The 17,049-nt window shown below is 36.8% G+C and overlaps 1 protein-coding gene and 1 long non-coding RNA gene across 4 annotated transcripts in view; one reads left to right on the forward strand and one right to left on the reverse strand.

Moving 5' to 3' along the window:
* AFG2A (AFG2 AAA ATPase homolog A) overlaps positions 1-17,049 on the forward strand; it is a 368,649-nt gene that overhangs the window by 317,778 nt on the left and 33,822 nt on the right. The window contains exon 16 of one of the 3 annotated variants that reach the window (XM_073017613.1): positions 3,532-4,287. The exons of the other annotated variants lie outside the window; for them this stretch is intronic. Coding sequence (XP_072873714.1) covers positions 3,532-3,549 — 18 coding nt within the window. The 3' untranslated portion in view covers positions 3,550-4,287. Of the gene's footprint in view, positions 1-3,531; positions 4,288-17,049 lie in introns of those variants that run through there. 3 annotated transcript variants of the gene reach the window in all.
* Positions 1-17,049, reverse strand: part of LOC140712023 (uncharacterized) — an 83,469-nt gene that overhangs the window by 18,085 nt on the left and 48,335 nt on the right. The window lies entirely within an intron of this gene.

Below are 17,049 nucleotides of genomic sequence, written 5' to 3' on the forward strand. Positions count from 1 at the left end.
TACTGCTTTCCACAATGGCTAAGCTCATTTAAACTCCCACCAGTAGGATATAATCATTCCCTTTTCCCTGACACCTCACCAGAGTGGTTTTTTTTACTTTTTAATAATAGCCACTCTGACTGGTGTCAAATGGTATCTCGTTGTGGTTTTGACTTGCATTTCGCTAATGATTAGTGATGTTGAGCATTTTTCCATATGCTTGTTGGCCACATGTATGTCTTCTTTTGAAAGTGTCTGTTCATATTCTTTGCCCACTTTTTAATGATGTTGAGGTTTTTTTGCCTGTAAATGTTAAGTTCCTTATAGATTCTGGATATTTTATCTTTGTGGGATGCATAGCTGCAAATATTTTCTCCCATTCTGTAGATTATCTGTTTACTGTGTCAGTAGTTTCTTTTGATATACAAAAGCCCTTTAGTTTAATCAAGTCCCATTTGTCAATTTTTGTTTTCATTGCAATTGCCTTTGGCATCTTCATCATGAGATCTTTGTCAGGCCTCAAGTCCAGAATGGTATCTCCTACATTATCTTCCAGGGATTTTATAGGTTTAGGTTTTACATTTACATCTTTAATCCATCTTGAGTTGATTTTTGTATATGATGTAACGAAGGGGTCTAGTTTCAATCTTCTGTACATGACTAGCCAATTCCCCCAGCACCGCTTACTGAATAGGGAGTCCTTGCTCTATTGCTTGTTTTTGCTGACTTTGTCAAAACTCAGATAGTTGTAGGCATATGGTCTTATTTCTAGGTTCTATTCTGTTTATTGGTCTATATTTCTAGTTTTTTACCAGTACCATGTTGTTTTGGTTACTGTAGCCTTGTAGTATAGTTTGAAGTTGAGTAACATGATGCCTCCAACTTTGTTCATTTTGCTTAGGATTATGTTGGCTATTTGGGTTTTTTGGTTTCGTATGAATTTTAAAATAGTTTTTTCTAATTCTGTGAAGAATGTCATTGGTAATTTGATAGGAATAGCACTGAATCTGTAAATTGCTTTGGACATTGTGGCCATTTTAACAGTATTGATTTCTTCCTATCTGTGAGCATGGAATGTTTTTCTATTTTTGTGTCATCTTTGATTTCTTTCAGCAATGTCATAATTCTCCTTGTAGACATCTTTCACTTCCTTGGTTAGCCGTATTCTTAGGTATAGTTTATTATTTTTGTGGCAATTGTGAGTGGGATTGCATTCTTGATTTGGCTCTCGGCTTGGATGTTTTTGGTGTACACAAATGCTACTGATTTTGTACATTGACTTTGTATCCTGAAACTTTTACTGAAGTTATCAGATCCAGGAGCTTTTGGACTGAGGCTATGGGGTTTTCTACATATAGAATCATGTTGTCTGCAAGCAGGGATCGTTTGACTTTTTCTCTTCCTATTTGGATATCTTATTTCTTCCTCTTACTTGATTTCTCTGGCCAGGACTTCCAGTACTATGCGGAGTAGGAGTAGTGAGAGAGGGCATTCTGGTCTTATGCTGTTTTTCAAGGAGAATGCTTCCATCTTTTGCCCATTCAGTATGATGTTGGTTGTGGGTTTGTCATAGATGGCTCTTATTATTTTGAAGTTTGTTCCTTCTATGCCTGGTTTATTGAGGGTTTTCTAAATGAAGCATTGTTGAATTGTATCAAAAGCTTTTTCTGAATCTATTGACATAGTCATGTTTCTGTTTTTAGCTCTGTTTATAGAATTAATCACATTTATTGATTTGTAATGCTGAAAAAAACTTGCATCCCAGGGATAAAGCCTACTTGATCATGGTGGATTTGCTTTTTCATGTGCTACTGGATTTGGTTTGCTAGTATTTTGTTGAGGATGTTTGTATCAATGTCCATCAAGTATATTGACCTTAAGTTTTCTTTTTTTGTTGTGTTTCTGCCAGATTTGGGTATCACAATGATGCTGGCCTCATAGAATGAGTTGGGGAGGGATCCCTCCTCCCTAATTTTTTGGAATTGTTTCAGTAGGAATGGTACCAGCTGTTCTTTTATACATCTGGTAGAATTCTGTCTGGTCCTGGGCTTTTCTTTGTTGGTAGACTTTTTTATTACTGCTTCAGTTTTGGAACTTGTTATTGGTCTGTTTAGGGATTCAGTTTCTTAGGTTCAGTCTTGAGAGGTTGTTATGTGTCCAGGAATTTATCAGTTTATTCTAGATCTTCTAGTTTGTATGCATAGAGTACTCTCTGAGGGTTTTTTGTATTTCTGTGAGGTCGGTGGTAACGTCCCCTTTGTCATTTCTAATTGTGTTTATTTGGATCTTCTTTCTTTTTATTAGTCTAGCTAGTGGTCTGTCTTATTAATTTTTTCAAAGAAGCTATGCCTGGATTCATTGACCTTCTGTATGGTTTTTCATATCTCAGTTTCCTTCAGTTCAGCTCTGATTTTGGTGATTTCTTGTCTTTTGCAACCTTTGGGATTTATTTGTTTTTGATACTCTAGTTCTTCTAGTTGTGATAGGATGTTGTTAATTTGAGATCTTGCTAACTTTTTGATGTGAGCTTTTAATGCTATAAACTTCCCTCTCAACACTGCCTTAGCTGTGTCCTAGAGATTAAGGTATGTTGTATCTTTGTTCTCATTAGTTTTGAAGAATTTCTTGATTTCTGCCCTAATTTCATTTACCCAAAAGTCACTTGAGAGCAGGCTGTTTAATATCCATCTAATTGTATGGTTTGAGCAATTTTCTTAATATTGATTTTCATTTTATTGTCTTTTGCCTTAATTTTCATTTATGAAAATATAAAAATATAAATATAACACATGTGATAAATGCAGGAAGTACAATACTGATGCTTTTTCTTTGATATGTACATTCCAGAAATTAGTTATGTTTACACATTAGGGTGAGTCATATGCTGAGCCTTTAAGGGGAAATTTTAAACCTTAATCTGTATATTTCTAATGTAAATGGCACCATATATCTCTGGGACACAGTAATAGACCCCAGAATTTAGGACCATGTCAAAGAAATCTGAAATGTTTTAATTTTTCTCCTACTGTGAGTTTGCTTTATCTCTGCTTGAAAAATGAAGTTTCTTTTCGGCCAGACGCAGTGGCTCACACCTGTAATCCCAGCATTTGGGAGGCCAAGGCGGGTGGATCACCTTAGGTCAGGAGTTTGAGACCAGCCTAGCCAACGTGGTGAAACTCCATCTCTACTAAAAATACAAAAATGAGCCGGGTGTGGTGGCAAGCACCTGTAATCCCAGCTGAGGTTGGGGCAAGAAAATCACTTGAACTCGGGAGGTGGAGGTTGCAGTGAGCCGGGATCACGCCATTGCACTCCAGCCTGGGTGACAGAGCAAGAGTCCATCTCAAAAATAAAAAAATAAAAAAAAAAAAAAAAGGACTAATGTATACAAATATACATACAAGTTGGAAGTATAGCAAAGAGATAAATAACTCAGTTTCTGAAATTAGGAAAAGCAAAATTTGAATCCCATCTCTGCCATTTACTAACTCTATGACTCTGGAAAGTTTTCTAATAGGTATCATAATTGTAATAATAGAACTTTCTTCCTAGGGTCATCGTGAAGATTAAATTGTATCACCCAAGAAAGCGCGTGTACATATCATGCACCAGAGATTATAACGAATCCAGTTTTTCATTTCACTGAAGAAAAATGGAAGTGATTGTCCAATGTAGATGTCAGCACATACTGAAGGGTTCAAGAAATGAGAGTTGTAATTGTCATTGCTGTTATCAGTAGATCATCAATAAGTAGAAGTTAACTGATCAGTTAGCTCAAATTGAGCAATCAATACATGAGTTACTAGAAAGCAATATTTTTTTTAAAGGTCTATTACAATATAAAAGACAGCTAAGGGATTGGGAATAAATGTGTATACATTTACATAAGAACAAGTGTTTAACTCCAATTTCTTTTAGTTAGGTTAGTTCGAATTTATGATAGAGCCATACATATTGCAGAGGACACTACCATGTGCAATGCTAAGTGATATTTTCTTATGAGGTTTAGTGTGCAGGTTCTTCGGGTAGAAGAAGCACAGGCAGTGGCATTTAGTAGACCTGAGTTCCAATCCTAGCTCTGCCATTTATCAGCTGTATTACATTGAGTAATTTAGTGAACCTGTCTGAGACTCTGTAAAATGGCAATAGTATTACTTAACTTTCATAGGCATTATGAAGATTGGAAATAATATATAGGGTACTTAGTAAATAATAGCTATTGTTGTTATTCTACCACTACTTTTTTTAATTAATAGACTGTGTACTACCACCATTTTATTAATAAAGTTAGGTTCCTTTATAAATAAACATTAGTTTTCTATCCCTGCTGTAACAAATTGCCATAAACATAGTAACTTAAAACAACACAAATTTATTATCTTACAGTTCTGGAAGCCAGAAATCTGACAAAGGTCTTATTGAACTAAGATTAAGATGTCAGCAGGGCTGTACTCCTTTATGGAGCCTCTTGGGAATAATCCATCTCTTCGCCTTTTTCAGCTTTCTGAGGCCCCCTGCATTCCTTGGTTCATGGCCTTTTCCTCCATCTTCAAAGCTAGCAGCCTAACATCTTCAAGTATCCTTCTGTTTCTGACCTATGCCTCCCTGTTCCACATCTAAAGGATGCTTCTGATTACATTTGACCTATCCAGATAATCCAGGATAATCTCCCTATTTTACGGTCAGGTGATTAGCAATCCTAATTCTGTGTGTAACCCTAATTCCCCCTTGACATGTAACATAACATATTCACAGTTCCAAGGATTAGAAGGTGGACATCTTGGGGGTGGGGCATTATTCTGCCTACCACAATAATCAGAAAAAGCATTTGTTGCATAGTATTGTATTTGCCTTAATAATCATGAGAAATTTGCAGTTACAGATCAGCTGGTACCATAAATTTTCACATATTAGCATTTTTTTGTTTTCATTTTGTTCTTTTTTTAAATGTTATTTTAGTATCTTGGTTAAAAGTAGTATCATTTTGGAAATTCACATTTTTGGCTACTATAGCTGTATTGGGTTTTTTATTTAAATTGCTATATTTGAAGCTCTAAAGATACAACTGCATGAATATATGTGGGCAAATTTTTGAACTATTTTGTGGATAAAGGAAAAAGGGTAGGGACCGGATATTTTTCATCAGTTTTTAGGAGTCATTACAAAGCTAACAGGAAAATATGTCTCCCTTCTAAGATAAAAGGTACCAAATATTTGTCTCTAATATTAGAAAGCAAATGGCTCTCAAAAATTCTCAAAGATAATGTGATTCATATTCTTTTATAACACTGGATAAAGGGGGAAAAAAAGTGACATTTGGGGTATTAAACGTGAGCCAAACATCCTAATCCAGAGAGTAGGTGATCTTTAGACCTACAGGCTGCCAGTGAGGTGTTGTCAGATGTTGGAGTTTAGGCATAGACAAATGCACTGGGAAGAGAACAGTGCCATTGGCCCGTCACTTCAATTCTGGGCCTCAGTTTTTCTCATACCTATTTTGTGGATTATGTGGGTTGCTAATTAAGACCCCCATCTACCTTTGATGCTCTTTAAAGCAGAAGAAAGAAATTTAAACAAATGAACGACACTAAAAACAGAACAGAAACCACCAAGATGTCCTTCAACAGGTGAATGGATGAATAAAAATCCAGACAATGGAATATTATTCAGTGCTAAAAAGAAAATGAGCTATAAAGCCATGACAATACATGGAAGAACCTTAAATGTATATGACTAAATGGAAGTAACCAGTCCAAAAAGGCTACATACTCTGTGATTCCAAATATATGATATTCTGGAAAAAACAAAACTATGGAGACAGTAAAAAAGATCAGTAGTTGTCAGGGATTAGGGAAAGGGAGGGATGAATAGGCAGAGCACACAGGATTTTTAGGGCAGTGCAACTACTGTATTCACTACAGTGGTGGATACATTTCACTATACACGTGACAGTGTAACAATGTAGGTTCATCACTTATAACAAATGTACCACTCTGATGTGAGTTTTTGAGTATAGTGGGCAGGCTATGTGCATGCGAGGGCAAAGAGTATCTGAGAACTCTGTACTTTATGCCCAGTTTTACTGTTAACCTCAAACTGCCCTAAAAATTAAGTCTATTTAAAAAATTAAACAGGGTTGGAAGAAATGGAAGGGGAGAAAATAAAAAGGCTACTCACTGAGCCTTTCCTCATCTCCCCTGCCTGTTTCACACACTTGGCTTTTTCACTCTGTAGTTTTTCCTCTCGTCCAACCTTAGTCACTTTCACGTGGATAGTTAAGACAGCTTTTTCACTCTAGTGGATAAAGTATGCTCTAAGTTATCTAAAACAAGCATGTTTGTCTTTCTTATTGGGTTAGGGAGAATCTGCTGTATGATCCAAATAATATGTTCAACACATTAACTAGGATCCAGTATAACATGAGTGATTGGTCCACAAAAATCCAACTCTGGAAGTATCAATTCATGTTTTACAACTATTTTTGGAGAGTGTATTTCTTTTAAAATCTTCCTTAGGTCATTGTTATCCTTAAGAATACACTATGTCTGGATCAGCAAGATCACACAGCCACCCCTGTGCCCAGAGAGACTGGGTTCTATGACTGGCTTATCAAAGAGTTGGCATAGCTGAGGGGCAGTTCCCCAAAGAAGTAGTCCACTTGTTCAAAGAACTAAGAAGTCCTGTTATTTAAAATTTAAAAAATAAATAAATAAAGTACAACGGAAAGAAAGGATGGGGGGAAGAAAAGAAGGTAAGGAAGGGAACAGAAAGGAAAGACGAGGGAAAAATACCATGTTTCCTGTATCAAGGTTGTATCGAGCCCATCAGGACACCTACCAGGATGTTTTACAACATTTTCTTTGACACAGAAGGGGAAAGTCAGTGTTTCTTCTGTATCAGAACACTTCATGTATGAAAATGATTTTGCTTCACAAAAACTGTGAACATAAATGCCTTGCACTTTTATATTTTGTCCCTGGAAGTCTAGGTCATAAAGGTTTTGGATACGATCTCTAAAGCATATGTTCCACCAAGAAGTCTTTGTATATTCACCATCTGTCTGGTTTCTATGGAGGTGATGATGGAACTTATGTATAATTTCACACTAGCATTGTGCTGCAAATGATGTTTATAAAATATTAAATTCTGATAAAGGGAATAATATTTTAAGTCATTCTTAATTCCTGAATAATGCTGCATATTCATGGTTAGACATCATTTGACTTCAAAGTCTTTCACAACATAAACTTTGATTTCATACTAGTATAAGTGTCCTGGTAGGAAAAAAAAAAGAGAGAGAGAGGTTTGTCTTTCTGATAGGGCTAGGGAGAATCTGCTGTATGTTCCAAATAAATGTTTTCTATTATTACCATTTTGTTAAGCTAATGCAAAGAAGAACAGCAGTTTTTCTTTCCCAGAATCCCAGATGTCCTACTATGAGGGGAGTTAACTGTCTAAATCAGGGATCATTAAACTACAGTTTGAGGATCAAATATGGCCCACAAACTGTTTTTGTAAAGCCCACAAGCTACGAATGTTTTACCTTTTTAAGGGATTGAAGAAAAATCGAAAGAAGAATAATACCTCATGACGCATGAAAAAATGTATGAAATTCTAATTCCAATGTCCATAAAGTTGTATTGGAACACAGCCACACACATTCATTTACATAGTGGCCATGGCTGCTTCCACACTACAAGGGCAGATTTGAGTAGTTCCAGGAGGAACTGTATTCTGCACAAGACCAGAACACTTGCTGTCTGGCCCTTTACAGCGTAAGTTTGCGCACCCTAACATAAATAATTGTTTCACCATCTTCCCACGTCTCCACCGAAGCACATATTCTTCCTATCATCTCTCTCTCCTTCCTTCCCTTCTTCTCTTCCTCTTCACACACACATACCTCACTTTGAATTTGGCAATTATGATTACCTACAGTAAAGGGTAAGTGGAAATACATTTTAATTTTCATTTGCCATCTCTCTCCTTCCTGTCTGCTTTCCCTTTCCTCTACTGCCTTTATATAGAATGTCTGAGGGCTGTGCCCTTTTCCCAAAATATTTTGTTTTTAAGGTGGGGGTTAGATCTTGGTACATTTTTTGACTTCCATGGAAAGTTCTGTGTTAGTATGTGGTCCCATTTTTAACCTATTTGCAGACACCCCCGATTATCTAAAATCACTTTCACATGGGGCTGAGGTTAAGCTTTATTTCTTTTGGCATGTCCCTGCCACAGCAGACACTTCCTCTTTGCCTTGAAAGGACAAAACGATGTTCAGCTGTCTGGGCTTAGGCCCAGTATTTGATTTATACATTATTTAATTTCCTCCTGAAAATTGGAAGCAGGACTTTCAGGAATGGAAGTCAGTATTTTTCATTTGTTTTAGAATACTTCTAGGTCTAATATAATCATCAGTGGTAGATGTCAGCATGATTAGGGGGTGACTTAAGGTAAAGCAAATAAAATGTGAATACAAAGGAAAATTATTTGACAATGGAGAAGTTCTGAAGTTTTTGAATAATCATTATTGTATGTGTTATTAGGTTTTGGGGGTACTACATTTTGGGGCACCTGTCTTCACTTTACCCATTGAAGGAAAGACCTCTATTATGTTATAGTTGCAATTGTTGGGGGATTAGAAGTTTGAGGAGAATGTAATGTAACCCTTCCAGTAATTTTAGAGGATTTTTGGATTCTCTGTGAGCTGCTACTGCATTTGTCTTCACAATTAAGTTCCTACGAATGCCAGCATGTGAATGCCAAAATAGTTTGGATTTTAACAGCCGTGAACTCAGGAAATTAAAAATTAACTCTGGAAATACTATTTCATGTTTTACAACCATTTTTGGATAGTGTGTTCCTTTTTAACCTTCCTTAGATCATTGTTACTCTTAGGTTACAACCTGTCTGTTTTTTACCACCAAAGTTCTTAAAAGTCTGGCACACCTACTGCCTCTACTTCCTCACTCCTAATTTGCTTCTCAAACCCTGGCAGTCTGGGCTTTCCTTCCCTCTGCACACTGCTAAGCTGACCTCACAATCTCCTTCTCTCCAATTTAATAACCAGCTCTAAGTCCTCAGCTTTCCTGACCTTTTGGTTCCATCTGCCAGAATTCATACTGTCTTCCTAAAGCCCTCTTTCAGTTTTTATGTGGGACTGTCCTAATTTCCTCTACTTCTACCTCGCTTTTATAGACCCATCTCCCTAGTATGGAGCTGGGCTTAAGTGTCCCCCAGGTTCTGTTTCTTGGAGCATTTTTCTCTCTACATTCTTAGGCTTTTTCTCTTCTCATTTTTTCTCATTACTTGAGACATTTCAGAACTCAGAGGGCTGCAGAGAGCACAGTTTGAAAACCACCCCGGTCCTGTCAGACTACTTTTGAGTCCTTAACACAGTCCACCCTATGCCACCTCTGTGCCTTCACATGAGTGTGTACCTTAGTGTGGGAGCGTGCACTTGCCACCAACACCACCAGCTACATCTCTTCACATTCTTGTAAAGCTTATTCCTAAAGCATCTAGTCTTTGATGTTACCAGGCTCCCAGTAGATGCTTTCCCTCCCTCATCTGAGCTGTGGTGGGTAGAGAAAAGGTACTAGAGTCAAACATATGGATTTAAATATGGATCCACCACTTACCTGTGTGTGATGTTGAACAAATTTACCTAAAGGCTTTAAAATCAGAAATTTATAAATTTCTTCATTTATAAATTGGGGGTGGGGGAAGAATTTTACCTACCACATTAGATTGTTGGATAGATTCAGTAACTTATGTGAAGGCAGAGAACACTTGGAAATTAGTGGTGGTGGAGGTAGTAGTGCTAATAGTGCTATTATCACCATCGTCAATATAATTATTTCCACACCAGCATTTTGTTTCTCATACGTCAGTTACATCACTGTACTTATTGTCTTGTTCTCATTTCAGAATTTCAGACTCCTTGAGGTTTTATTTATATTCCCCTGTTCCTCAAGAGCGTAGAACAAGGAATTAAGTATAGGTTTTCCTAAGTGAGTTGAGTTGCACAGAATAGCCCTTCTCCCCTAAAGGAAAATACTGACTCCACAGTATTCTTAAAAGTGAGAGCTGGTAAGTTTGTAACTGTCTCTTCATATTTTAATCAAACATTATCACACTAAAAAAAATCATTGTTGTTACATTTTGTCACACTAAAACTTGAAACTAAGTAGCCTTTAAATTTTAAATTTTAATCTCTCCAATAGTTAATGACTTATATATTTAGATATGGGTGGTCTGAAGTAATTATTTTTAAAAGGACTACTTTTGTATTTGATGTATAAATTATATAAGTAGTAAAACATTTAGAGAAGATAAATTAAGATATATTCAAACATTAAATTGCTTTTGATTTTATACATTTGATTTTGTGTCCATCTTATTTTTGATTTTGTAAAATCAACGCTAACTGCAAAGTTTTTTAGCTTCAATAGCCTGCAGTTTTTCTTTTTACATGTTTTTACTTACAAAACCTTTAACTTCTATCTCTCAATATATTTCTGGAAAAATTTTCTGCTTCTGGGAAATATCACTTTTTCACAAATCACACATCGACCTGGTTATAAAAACCTATAACTGCTTTGCTTGTTGCTCTGAGGGCCAGAGTTGTAGATTAGGTTCTACTATGGATTTCTGAAGGCTAAATTAGGGAAGGAGTGGTTGTGCTATTGTGATCTGAACTTCTGTAACAGGAGAGTAGCAAAGCAGTGAGGAGTTGAAAGGCCTTTTAAAAAAAAAAAAAAAGTAAACATTCACATGGAGTCCTTCTGAATAAGTACCAGCACCCCAAAGTCACTAAAATTACTCCCCACATCAGGCATTCATCAATCAGAAAGCCTTTATGGATCACCAGTTTTGCAGGGCTCGATATTTGGTGGTGTCCTCACAGCTTTGAACCAGACATGCTTCTCCTGAGTTAAGGACACCTCTACTGGCAGGCCCCTAGACAGTGGCTCAGGGTACTGATGGGGTCAGAAAAGGGAAGGTGTGGCCAAAGAGCAGATTGAGTCCACACTCAGGAATATAAACTAGTATCACGGCTGAGAGCTTTACTTAACATTCCACTTAGTTGTAATCTCTACTTCATCTCTACTGTTTTTATTCGGCTACTAGCTATTTAGTGTAGCCCCATTTTTGTGGAAGGCTGGCCAAGAGCACACGTCAACTCAATAGTAGTAAAAACCAGCTCTGCTCAACCTACATGAACACATGAGCACAAAATTGTGTGATTCTGAAGTTTATGGGGGTATTTTTTAGTTTTTGATAAATCTTCATCTGCCTAAGCAGTATATACAATGTAAAATTAAATATGACACCTGCTATAAGGCATATAAACTCCACATTTGGTCAAAAACCAACTTGTTCAGACTAAAGTCCTAAATTAGTTAACATGAAGTCAAATATTTTATGCTCTTCATATATTTTCCTTCTTTCCTTCATTGTTCTTTTTCATTCCTTCATATATTTGTTGACCATGTACTATGTGCCAGATAAGGTTCTAGGCACTAGCACAATATTAGCAAAGAAAATAAAGAAGTCTATTTTGTGAGAGGCAACAGACCATCAACAAAATAAAATACAGTATGTGGCAATAAGAGAGAAGGAGCAAAATAAAGCAGGGTAGGAGAATGGGATTATAGGGAGGTCTGCAGGTTTTAATAGGGTGGCCATGGAAAACCTTGCTGAGAAGGTGGCATTTGTGTAAAGACTTTAGGCGAGTGAACTGTGCAGTTATCCAAAGGAAGCACATTTGAGGGAGAGGGAACAAGAAGTCCACATGCTCTGAACACGACTGTTCTTTGCACATTCAAGAACGGCCAGGAAGCCAGGGTCAATGGAGTGAAGAAAATGTGAGGGGGTTCTAGAGCCCAGTTGAAAAATGTGGGAGTGATTGGTGTCACATGCTGCTAATAGATTAAATAGATTGAGAACTGAGGATTGACCATTGGATTAGTGACCTTGACAGAGCAATTCAGTGGGGGAGTGTTCAGAAGTGTCATTTGAATGGGTTTAAATGAGAATGGGAAGAGAGGAAATGGAAAACGGAAAATAAAGACAGCTCTTCCAAGGAGTGTTGCTAATTGGAATGAAAGCAGATATGGAGACAAGGAAGGGACTAGATTACATCTATAAGGTGAGAAATTACAGCGTGTTTTCATGGTGGTGGTAAAGCTTGACTCAGGTAAAAGGAAATGGAACCCCATGCATAAATAGAAGGATTGATCTTGGCAGCACAGATACTTCATCTATTGAAACAGGAAAGAAAGTTGAGTGTGTACATACAAGTAGAGGGAAAGGGTAGACTCAATGGTGATAGCATGTTGAAAGTTATTTTATGCCACATGAACAAACTTTCTTTCCAGTGCTTAAATAACATCTGCAGAATCCTTCTCATATGGTCATTTGCACATTATCTCGACAGCTATCTCATATTTGGCCAGCTTATAAATTGTTAATATATTTCTTCCTCTTTCTGAGCAAAAACCTTTCTTCTGGAACATTGATCCTAGTTCTGCTTCCCATAGCCTCCCAAGATGGACAGTTTTAATTTTTCTATAGAAGAGCCTTTCAAGGACTGGAGGGCTGATGTGGTTTCTCAAGGCCGACCTCATTCCTGCTGGTTCTCACACCTAGCCCTTCGGTGTTTCTGCTGGCATGTGTGGTTTTAACCCCTGTCACATTCAGACATCTCATCTAACAGGGCCCAGGGTATTTAATCAGTTTCCTTTGCTAATCAGGCCTCATTGGTCCTGGCCTTTGGTATCTGTTTTTCTCCCAGGCTTTTTTCTACATATTTAGTGTTTCTCACAAATACTAACATTGAACCAGCATGCCATTAAGATTTATTGATTTATTTCAGTCACTTTAGGGGTACAAGTGGTTTTTGGTTACATGGATAAATTGTATAGTGGTGAAGTCTGGGCTTTTAATATACCCGTCACCCAAAATAGTGTACATTGTACCCAATAGGTAATTTTTCATTCCTTACCCCCACTCCCACCCTACCCACTTCTGAGTCTCCAGTGTCCATTATACCACTCCATATACCTTTCTATACCCATAGCTTAGCTCCCACTTAATACTGCATGTGAGAACCAAATACTGCATGTGAGAAATGCAGTATTTGGTTTTCCATTCTTGAGTTATGTTGCTTAGGGAAATGACCTCCAGTTCCATCCAAGTTGCTGTCAAAGACATTACTTTGTTATTTTTTCCGGCTGGGTAGTATTCCATGGCATATATATACCACATTTTCTTCATCCACTTATTGGTTGATGGGCACTTAGGTTGATTCTATACCCTTGTGATGGTGAACTGTACTGTAGTAAACATATACATGCAGATGTCTCTTTTATATAATGATTTATTTTCCTTTAGGTAGATACCCAGTAGTGGGATTGAAGGATCAAATGGTAATTCTACCTTTAGTTCTTTGAGATATCTCTATGTACTAATTTACCTTGTCACCACTAGTGTATAAGCATTCCCTTTTCTCTGCATCCTCATCAACATCTGTTGTTTTTCTGGTTTTGTTTTTTGTATTTTTAGTAACAGCTATTCTGACTGGGGTAAGATGATATCTCATTGTGGTTTTAATTTGGAGTTCTCTGATGAATAGTGCTGCTGAGCATTTTTTTAATATGGTTGTTGGCCATTTGTATGTCTGTTTGTGAAAAATGTCTGTCTGTGTCCTTTGCCCACTTTTTTTTTAAGTTCCAGGGTACATGTACATGTTTTACACGTTACATAGGTAAACATGTGCCGTGGTGGTTTACTGCACCTATCAACACATCACCTAAGTATTAAGTCCAGTATGCATTCACTATTTATCCTGATGCTCTCTCTCCCTGCCCCCCAACAGGCCTACTTTTTAATGGAGTGCTGTTGAGTTGTTTGAATTCTTTGTAAATTCTGGATATCAGTCCCCTATCAGAGGCATAGTTTGACAATATTTTCTCTCATTCTTCAGGATGTCTGTTCACTCTCTTGATAATTTCCTTTGCGGTGCAGAAGCATTTTAGTTCAATTAAGTTCCGATTGTCTGTTTTTGCTTTTGTTGCTTGTGCTTTTGAGGTCTTAGTCATGGATTCTTTGCCTAGACCAATGTCCAGCAATCTTCCTTAGGTTTTCTTTAGTATTTTTACAGTTTCGGTTCTTACATTTAAGTATTTGATCCATCTTGAGTTGTTTTTTGTATATACAGTTAGAGGTAAGGGTCCAATTTCATTCTCCTGTGTATGGCAATCCAATTTTCCCAGCACCATTTATTTAAAAAGGTGTCCTTTCTCCAGTGTATGTTTTTGTCGTAAAAGATTGTTGGCTATAGATATGTATTAGTCCATTTTCACACTGCTGATAAAGACATACGCACCACTGGGCAATTTACAAAAGAAGGAGGTTTAATTGGACTCACAGTTCCACGTGACTAGGGAGGCCTCACAATCATGGTAGAAGGCAAGGAGGAGCAAGTCACATCTTAAATGGATGGCAGTAGGCAAAAAGAGGGCTTGTGCAGGGAAACTCCTGTTTTTAAAACCATCACATTTCATGAGACTCATTCACTGTCACAAGAACAGTGCAGGAAAGACACACCCCCATAATTCTATCACCTCCCACCAGGTTCCTCCCACAACACATGGGAACTGTGGGAGTTAAAAATCAAGATGAGATTTGGGTGGGGACACAGCCAAACTATATCAAGATTTATGGCTTTATTTTTGAGCTCTCTATTCTGTTTCATTGATCTGTCTGTTTTTATACTAATACCATGCTGTTTTGGTTAATACATCCTTATGGTATAGTTTGAGATCAGATAATGTGATGCCTCCAGGTTTGTTCTTCTTGCTTAGGATTGCTTTGACTATTTGGGCTCCTTTTTGGTTCCATCAGAATTTTAGGACTGTTCTTTCTAATTCTGTGAAAAATGATGGTGGTATTTTGACAGGGATTGCACTGAATATGTATATTGCTTGGGAAGTATGGTCATTTTCACAATAATGATTTTTCCAATCCATGAGTATGTGATTGTTTTCCCATTTGTTTGTGTCTTTGTGTCATTATGATTTCTTTCATCAGTGTCTTATAGTTCTTCTTGTAGAGATATTTCACCTCTTTGGTTAAGTATATTACTAGGTGTTGTGTGTGTGGCGGGGGTTGCAGCTATTGTAAATGGGATTATATTCTTGATTTAATTCTCAGCTTGGCGATTATTGGTGTATAGGAGTGTTACCAATTTGTGTACATTGATTTTGTAACCTGACACTTTACTGAATTTATTTATCAAATACAGGAGTCTTCTGGAGGAGTCTTTAGGATTTTCTAGATATCATATCATATCATTGGCAAACAGAGATAGTTTGACTTCCTCTTTTCCAATTTGGATGTCCTTTATTTCCTTCTCTTAACTGATTGCTCTTACTAGGACTTCCAGCACTGTGTTGAATAAAAATGGTAGAAGTGAGTATCCTTATCTTGTTCCAGTTCTTAGGGGGAATGCTTTCAGTCCATTTAGTAAATCCTTTCAGTGTGATATTGGCTGTAGGTTTGCCATGTATGACATTTATTATTTTCAGGTATGTTCCTTCTATGCCTAGTTTGTTGAGGGTTTTTATCAAAAAGGATGCTGGGTTTTATTGAATGGGTTTTCTGTGTCTATTGAGATGATATGGTTTTTGTTTTTAATTGTTTATGTGGTGAATCACATTCATTGACTTGCCTGTATTGAACCATTCTTGTATCCCTGGGATGAAACCCACTTGATTATCGTGAATTATCTTTTGATGTGCTGTTGGATTTCCTTTGCTAGTATTTTATTGAGGATTTTTGCATCTATGTTTATCAGGAATATTGGTTTGTTGTTGTTGTTGTTGTTTCCTTTCCTGGCTGTGGTATCAAAGCAGTACTAGCTTTGTATTATGGAATGAGTTAGGGAGGATTCCCTCTTTCTCGATCTTATAGAATAGCTTCACTAGAATTGGTGCCAGTTATCCTTTGAATGTCTGACAGAATTTGGCTATCAGACATGAATTGGTCCTGGGATTTTTTGTTGTTGGGAGACTTTTAAATTACTTATTCAGTTTCACTGCTTGTTGGTGGTCTGTTCGAGATTTCTATTTCTTCTTGATTCAAGCTTGGCAGATTGTATGTTTCCAGGAATTTATCTATTTGCTCTGAATTTTCTTGTTTGTGTGTACAGGGGAGTTCATAGTAGTCTCGAGTGATCTTTTGTATTTCTGTAGTATCAGTTGTAATGACTCCATTTTTATTTCTGACTGAGCTTATTTGCATCTCCCTTCTTCTTGGTTCATCTAGATAGTGATCTATCAATGTTGTTTATATTTTCAAAGAAACAATGTTTCATTTCATTGATTCCTTGTATTGTTTTGTCTATTTATTTCTATCAATTTTATTTAGTTCTACTGTCATCTTTGCTATTTCTTTTCTTCTGCTAGGTTTGAGTTTGGTTTGTGCTTGTTTCTCTAATTCCTTGAGGTGTGATGTTAGCTTGTCAATTTGTGATCTTCCTGTCTTTTTAATGTAGTCATTTAATTCCTCTTAGCATTGCTTTTGCTGTATCCCAGAGATTTTGATAACGTACCACTATTACATTCATTTCAAAGTTTTTAAAATTTTTTATCTTGACTTCATTGTCAACCCAAAGATAATTCAGGAGCAGATTGTTTAATTCCCATGTCTACATCTATACATTTTGACAGTTCCTCTTAGACTAGGTTTCTAGTTTTATTCCTCTGTGGTCTGAGAAGATACTTGATATGATTTCAATTTTTTAAAATTTATTGAGACTTATTTGTGGCCTATTATATGGTCTGTTTGGAAAATGTTCCACATGCTGATGAGAAGAATGTACATTCTTCAGTTTTGGGGTACCATATTCTGTAAATATCTATTAGATCCATTTGTTTTAGAGTCCAGTTTTAAGTCAAGTGTGGTTTTTTTTTTTTTTTGTGGACTTTCTGTCGGTGGAGTGTTGAAGTCCCCCACTATTATTGTATTGCTCTCTGTCTTTTCTTAGGTCTGGGAGCATTTGTTTTA

Source organism: Chlorocebus sabaeus, chromosome 7, assembly GCF_047675955.1.
Source record: "Chlorocebus sabaeus isolate Y175 chromosome 7, mChlSab1.0.hap1, whole genome shotgun sequence".
NCBI classification, from domain to species: Eukaryota; Metazoa; Chordata; class Mammalia; order Primates; family Cercopithecidae; genus Chlorocebus; species Chlorocebus sabaeus.